General features: G+C 42.6%; 1 protein-coding gene across 1 annotated transcript in view; it reads left to right on the top strand.

Moving 5' to 3' along the window:
• Window positions 1-8,096, top strand: part of LOC123960366 (scavenger receptor cysteine-rich type 1 protein M130-like) — an 86,706-nt gene that overhangs the window by 24,040 nt on the left and 54,570 nt on the right. Inside the window, exons 4-5 of the mRNA XM_046035048.1 lie at window positions 5,670-5,960; window positions 7,694-8,010. Coding sequence (XP_045891004.1) covers window positions 5,670-5,960; window positions 7,694-8,010 — 608 coding nt within the window. The remainder of the gene's footprint in view (window positions 1-5,669; window positions 5,961-7,693; window positions 8,011-8,096) is intronic.

The raw sequence follows: 8,096 nt of genomic DNA, 5'->3' as shown, positions 1-8,096 counted from the left end.
TGTAAGGTCTTATATAGACAGGTGTGTGGCTTTCCTAATCAAGTCCAATCAGTATAATCAAACACAGCTGGACTCAAATGAAGGTGTAGAACCATCTCAAGGATGATCAGAAGAAATAGACAGCACCTGAGTTAAATATGAGTGTCACGGCAAAGGGTCTGAATACTTATGACCATGTGATATTTCAGTTTTTCTTTTTTAATAAATTTGCAAAAATTTCTACATTTCTGTTTTTTTCTGTCAAGATGGGGTGCTGAGTGTACATTACTGAGAAATAAAATAAACTTTTTTGATTTTTGGAAAATGGCTGCAATGAAACAAAGAGTGAAAAATTTAAAGGGGTCTGAATACTTTCCGTACCCACTGTATAATGCTCTTCAGCTTTATATATTTCACACACTTCATCTCTTCGTCTGCTTCTTCACATTAAACCTCCTGAACTTCTCTTTATGATCCACAATATGCAACAATCTGCTCACTCGTGAAATAAGATCGACTCTTTCGAGACTGTTACCTGAACACATGTTGACCAGATTATTAGACATCTATGGTTCTGATTTTACATTCACACATAAGTAGCCTCTGTCCCACTTTGTGTGACAGAATTGCAGGGGTGATGTTTCTTTTGTGTGAGAGACCTGGGTTCACTCCCCCCACTGTGACACATCCAGTCCATGCTAAATGGGGACTTTAGATACTAACCCAGACACTTAGTACCACCATAATATCACTACTACTTCATAAACAAACCCAACAAATTAACCCTTTCATGCATGGTGTCCACATTTGAGGAAAGACATTTTGGGTTACTATATGATGGTTATGTTCTCCAAGTCATTTGAGGACAGTGTCAGTTTATTGATAGCAACATTGTAACCGTGGTTACTCTCTTGCTTTCCAAATATTTATTGCTTGATGACCTCATCAATCCTTGATGGCCGATTTTGATGGCCATATGCTAAATGCCTCAGGCATATCTGTGAAAAACTTTTATTCAAGGAGGTCAATCAAGATAGAAAAAAATTATTAACAGGTTTATGTTTCATCACTTTAATTTTAGAGTAAAATGTAGTTTTTATACACCAAAAACCAACTCCCGTATGTGGACTTCATGGAACAGTGGAGTGAGATTGCATTAAGTTGGATTTCTGTGGTAATTTCTGTGTTTATTTATAGTAATTTTACAGAGATATGATGAAATGCATTATATTATAATAAAACAGACATTTAACAAATATATATGAACATAAGTAACAATGCAAAAGTGTCAGGATTAGGGTGAGTGCAAAGCAGGAGAGAGCCCAAATGCAAGACATTGAGAGCAGAGATACAGTTCCAGGGTTTTAATCCATAACATGGAAAAGGCAAAACAAGGCTTACAGAGTGCAGTGACTGGCAACATCCAAAATCCAAAAATGACAGCACAACAAAAGGCAGAACACTCTTCATACGACAATGACGACTGTCAGGGAGTAACACCAACAATGACCGGACCAGGGCCGAACAGAAAAACCACACATATATACCAGGGATAACGAGCAGGGCGGGAGCAACACAGGTGACAGACATGAGGCTAACGAAGGAGGCAGAGAGACAACAGGGGGTAACAGAGAGACACTTAGACAAGCAGACGTGGGTGAATAACCAAGAATGCACAAGTACGAGCTAAACAGAACCAGTAAATGAACAAGGGAATACACAAGACTAAACAGGGAACACAAGACCAGGAGCAAACACAAAAGATATTAACTAATGTACAGGACTAAGGACTAACTAAACAAGACTACACAGAGAAACACAGAACCAAAAACAGACTTAAACAGGAAAGACATGAACACAAAAACCACACTCCTAACACACCAGGGACTAAAGAGCAGATGAGAGCAACACAGGTGAGAAGTATCCAGACTATTAGAATCAGCTTTATTACCAGGTATGTGTACACATACGAGGAATTTGACTTAGGATTATATATTGTTCACGATGTGCTTGCTCATACAATAATACAATAATACAATAAATCAGACACAGGCTACAGTGTAGACAACAAAAACATACACACTATGAACAAAAAACAATACAGACATATTGACATTGAATTGTTCATGACACTGTGTCAGAAATTAGCTCTTCATCAGAGTGATGGCTTGTGGGAAGACACTGTTCCTGACTCTGTTGGTTTTGGTGTACAGTGCTCTTTAGCGCCTACCAGGGGGGAGGAGCTGGAACAGGTTGTGTCCGGGGTGAGATGGATCTGCAGTGATGGTTCCTGCCTGTTTCCTGACTCTGGAAAGTCCTGAATGGAGGGCAGGTTGGCACCGATGATCTTTTCTGCAGTCCTGACTGTCCGTTGTAGTCTGCTCCTGTCCTTTTGGTGGCAGATCCAAACCAGACAGTGATGGAGGTGCAGAGGACAGACTGGATGATGGCTGTGTAGAAGTGGATCAGCAGCTCCTCAGGCAGGTTGAGCTTCCTGAGCTGACACAGGAAGTACATCTTCTGCTGGGCCTCCTTGATGATGGTGTCCGTGTTAGGCTCCCACTTCAGGTCCTGGGATATAGTGGATCCCAGAAACCTGAAGGATTCCACAGCAGACACAGGGCTGTTGAGTATGGTGATGGGGGGCAGAGTGTGTGGGGGGGCTCCTCCTGAAGTCCACAGTCATCTCCACAGTTTTGAGCGTGTTAAGCTCCAGGTTGTTCTGACCGCCCCAGAGAGCCAACCTCCCGTCTGTAGGCCGACTCATCACCATCCCGGATCAGGTCGATGACCGTTGTGTCGTCAGCAAACTTCTGGAGTTTGACAGATGGGTTTCCTGAGGTGCATTCGTTGGTGTAGAGGGAGAAGAGCAGTGGGGAAAGCACACACCCCTGGGGGGCGCCAGTGCTGATAGTCCGGGTGCTGGATGGGATGTTTCCCGGCCTCACCTTCTGACTCCTGTCAGTCAGGAAGTCTGTGATCCACTGACAGGTGGAGGCTGGCACAGTGAGCTGGGTGAGTTTGGTGCTGAGGATGTCTGGGATGATGGTGTTGAACGCCGAGCTGAAGTCCATGAACAGGATCGTTGCATATGTCCCTGGAGAGTCGAGGTGTTGCAGGATGTAATGCAGACCCAAAATGGCTGCATCATTTACTGACCTGTTAGCCCTGTAGGCAAACTGCAGGGGTTCCAACAAGGGCCCTGTAATGTCCTTCAGGTGGGCCAACACCAGTCTTTCAAAGGACTTCATGACTACAGATGTCAGGGCAACAGGTCTGTAGTCATTTATTCCAGAGATGGAGGGTTTTTTGGGGACCGGAGGGAACTTCACACAGTTCCAGTGATCTGTTGAAGATCTGTGTGAAGATGGGGGCCAGCTGGTCTGCACAGATTACATTACATTACATTCGATTAAGTTGTAACCCAACGGGACTAAGTGCTGGTGGCAATCGGCTACCTGATTATGAAAATAGGCATAGGGACACAGTTTACTCGTGAACCTGTGATTGTAAAGTGACAGTCACACCCAGCAGGTTTGCCTATTAATTATTTTTTGCAGTGGAAAATGTGTCTATAAGTTAAAGTTTTAGATGTGTATTTTACATTAATAAATTCTTGCTCATTTTGAATTTTATTAATGCTGTCAAAACACATTCAGACTATCAGCAGGCAATAATGAAAAACTCACTTTTAAACCATAAAAAGGTTTTAGGCATATTTGTTTCAGCTGCACCACAGTCATCCTCACTCAGAAATAGTCACATTATCTCCAGTTGATAACGACGATAGGAATGTTCCAATCTGTGCGATTAGCCTACAATATGAAAGACTACTGTTCATTGATCAGTTTTATAGGTTACATATTAAACAGTGATTACTGCAATAATTTAGCACACAGTAAGTGTTTTCAGTGCGACTGTCCACAGAGTCACAGCGTTAAAGACAGACAGATTTTATTCTGGGCTGAGGATAAATCCAGGATGTGCAGAGATCTGTCCATACATAGATGACAGATTGATCATAAAGCGGTCATGTTCAAGATAATGTTTGGGTGAAAAACTAATAGCCTAACTAACCGGGATTTTAAAGTTTTTAAAGATGTAAATGCATTCAGATATGTGCTTTGATATCGACAGAATGAATGAGGAAATGAAACGATGTGTAGGACAGATGCCTCAGGCTCTGCGGGAGGGGAGGAGTTAGAGAGAAATTGACGGTTTTCCAACTTATCCTGTGAACCTAAACTCCTCGAGGAGGTTAGGTTCACAGGATCAGTTGCTGGAGTTACTGATCTAGGGATTATCTGATCTCTCTCTCTGAAACCGAAAACTCAGAGTTTCCCTCATCTCAGGCTTAACATACTCAGAATTTTCACTAATCCCGCTTGTTTAGTGTCTCAGGACTGATACTGGTCGGTCCACCGGCTAGACCACCAATGGAGCAGGTGTTGGTCGGGCCAACTAATGAGGGAGCAGGAACAGGAGTTGATTGGTGGCACTCTCACTTGGCCACCGACACAGACCAAAAGAAAACAGAAATACACAGACCAGGAAAATCAATAAACATGAACTAAGACTAAGAACTAAAGCAAAGGACCAAAACACAGAACTAAGAACTAAGATAAAAGACAAGACAAATACTAAGAGAACTTAAACATGCGAATGAGCAAAACACTAAATAAAGCTACCAAACCCTAAACATGACAAGATAAAAATAAAGCACACAGGAACAGAAAACCAAACCTATGAAAACAGACTAAACAGGAAAAACATGAACACAAAATCAACTTCCTAACACTACAGTTTACTCTTTATCTTTGTAGTAAAGTTAATAGTAAGCCAACTTTACGTGTAGAAGATCAAGTATATGATTTTATTCTAACTGTAGACAAAGCACAGTTACACTGTGTAATAGATCCCCCCCTCCCCCGTGGTAAAGTTAGAGCACCGTAAAATGTAGTGGGAGTTATAATGTATAGTGCATGAGGGGAGCTTTATAGAAAAGAAAAAGTAACTAAAATCAAGAAACACTCTGCTATAAAAAGTATGTTTTAAGAAGGGTCTTAAAAGAGTTCAGCCGACTGATTTCCTCAGGTAGGCTGTTCCACAAACACAACATGGGGCACTCCAAGTTGCTGTTGCTTAACATAGATCACTCCTGGTGCTTCAGGTGCATAAATCACTTTTGCTCCACATTTCATAGAATTATGTGGTGCAAAAGTCAGAGAACGAGGAACTTTTCTTCATTTGTGAGCAAAAAGCAGCATTTTGGTCTCGTAGCAGCAGATTCAAGCAGCTGTAGCTATTGACTTGTGTTTGTGCAGCTCTCATTGCATGAGTCCACATGCTGATTTCCATCCTGATGAAGTGAAGCTAAGCGAGAATACTTCACTGAATGCTGAGCTTTTTCTTTTACTCTATATAAAGCAGTCTGCTGGCTGCTGTTCTGTGTATTCACATGTTCATCCTGTCTGATCTCACTCATGTTTCTGAGCTGATGGAAAGTTCTTTAGAAAACAACCGACGAGTGTTTTTTCTGTCCACGGCTCTGCTTCAATCACAGGACTCCAGGCTGAAGGCACCTCAACAGGTAAAGAGAGAAAGAATCCCAGAAGCAGAACCAGCCGTTAAGTTTTAGTTTAGTCTCTCGAATTCATTTCTTTACTGATGACTCTCTTGTTTCTGTTCAGAGCCTGATGATGTCAAGTTGGTGGGAGGAGCCAGTCGCTGTGCAGGAATGCTTGAGCTGAAACATCAGGGAGACTGGAGACCAGTGAGATACTATTACTGGAACCTGAAGGCAGCAGCTGTTGTCTGTAGAGAGTTGGACTGTGGCTCTGCTGTTTCTGTAGGAGAGAGAGAGGAGTCCTCAGATAGACCTGTGTGGTGGATCAGGTCTGTCTGTGTGCAGTCTGGATCTGCTCTGAGGGAGTGTGTAACATCATATTACTCTTCCTCTATTCTGGATCTCACTTGCTCAGGTAAGCCCATCCGTGACATCATCTATGGCATCATCTATGACTGTAATGTACCCAGGTTGACACACACTCACCAGCTAGAATAGCAGCAGACTTTCTCTGGCAGCCATGACGGAGTCTGATGAGCTGCTGCCTCAGTTAATCAGGTGCCGGATGCACCAAGATATATATATATGTTACTCTGCCTGTCTGATCGGCCCTGTTTGGTTTAGGTCTCTGTGAGTTTTGTTTATTGGTCAGTTGGTTGGTTGTTTTGGGTTTCAGTCCTGTCTGTTGTCTTGTGTCCAGTTTTCTCCGTGTGTTTTTACTTGTTGGTCTGATCCTGTCTGTTTTGTCTAGTTGGGAGTATGTTTTTATTGCTCTGTTATCTTGTCTACTTTGTCCTCTCTGTGTTATTAGTTCAGTCCATGTTTTCTGTTCTTGGGTTTGGTTTGTTCTTGTTATTTTCATTTATTGATTTGCACGCTCAGTTTAGCTCACTTAGTACGGGTTCTTTCTCGTATCTTGGTTTATTCCTGCATTTAAGCTCTGTGTCTTAGTTAATGTCTTTTTATTTACTCCTTGATTCTGTGTCGGCTTTATTTTGGCTTTGACTGCTCTGTGTTCTGTTTAATCCTTGTTTCAGTCTTCAGTCTTTGTCCAGTCATTGTTGTAGCTAACTGTTGCTTTGTCATGTTTAGCTTTGTGCTTTGTCTCGTCTCGTGCCCTGCCTGTTCTTGGATCTGTACCTGTTGGATTACCTATTTCGTTTAGATTGTTTATTCTTTCGATTTAGTGAACTCAGCCACTCTGCCAGTAAGTGTTCTCGCCTTTTGTTTGCCACAATAAACCTTGTGAACTGTACCTGCTCCTCTCTGTGTCCTGCATTTGGGTCCACCACCCTGCTCAACCACACGCCTGTGACAATATATGTATATGAAACAGACATGTCTGCTGCTTCAGTCCCCTGGGCCAAACACCAACCAGCCTAAAACGACTCCTTCTTCAGCTTGAAGGCTTTCTTAGCCACTGGTTTCCACCAGCAGGGTCTTTGGTTGCCTCCATAACAGGCACCAATGACCTACTGGCCACAACTTTGAGCAGCTCAGCTCAGTCAGGAGGCTCATCAGTATCTTCACACCCACGTGGCGTCTTCCACCCTGGCAGCTCCTTCAAAGGAGAAAGTCCAGTCCCTATCCCTGTTAGAGTTGTTGGAGCTTTCTCTAAACAGGTTTTTATTCTGGGTTACAGATCTTCTTAGAACATTAAGACAGAATGAAAAGTGTTGAATTTGTTTGTGTGGAGAACTTGCACATTTATAACATTTATTTTAAACTGGATATTCCTTTATATGCTATTTACCAACTTTCTATTTCTTTTCCTTTAAACTTTGATCTGCAATGTGAGGAACTGGGACTTAAGAATTTCCCTTCAGGGATGAATGAAGTATTTGTGATTCTGATGAAATGCTAGAACATAATTTTTAAATATAATATGCTACTTAAACAATGGATGTTATCGTCAAATGATGTTAATCATCATACCTCACAGCCCCATGTGAGAATGTATTAAATGTTAATGTGCTGGTGAACCTGCTGCAGTCTGTGCTGTTAGAAAGACGTGTTCTGTTGTTAATGATGAACTGATGTTGGAGTTGTGCTGAGTCCACTTTGAATCACTCAATTGTTGTTTCAGGACATGTTTTTCTTTTGTGTCTGGTGTCTTTATCTCTATTTCATCTTCTATTATCTCTCCAGACTCTGTCAGGCTGGTGGACGGGACTAGTCTGTGCTCAGGCAGACTGGAGGTGAAGTCTAACCAGTCTAACCAGTCTAACCAGCGGTGGTCCTCAGTGTGTGAAGCTGACTTTGACCAGCAGGATGCAGAGGTCGTCTGTAGGGAGCTCGGCTGTGGGGCTCCTTCAGGCCTCCAGGGGGCGCTCTATGGAGAAGTGGAGGCTCCGATGTGGACCAAAGAGTTCCAGTGTGGAGGCCATGAGTCTGCTCTCCTGGACTGTAGAAGCTCAGGCTCAGCTAGAAACACCTGCTCACCTGGAAAAGCTGTTGGACTCACCTGCTCAGGTAGAAGAGGAGCTGCAGCTTTGATTTGGTTCCTTTCTGTTCTGATGAAACTCACTTTATTGTTTTACTGATGACTCTC

The sequence above is a fragment of the Micropterus dolomieu genome, linkage group LG21 (genome assembly GCF_021292245.1).
Source record: "Micropterus dolomieu isolate WLL.071019.BEF.003 ecotype Adirondacks linkage group LG21, ASM2129224v1, whole genome shotgun sequence".
NCBI classification, from domain to species: Eukaryota; Metazoa; Chordata; class Actinopteri; order Centrarchiformes; family Centrarchidae; genus Micropterus; species Micropterus dolomieu.
Note: the sequence above shows the minus strand (reverse complement) of the source record. Positions and strands in the feature narration are given on the sequence as shown.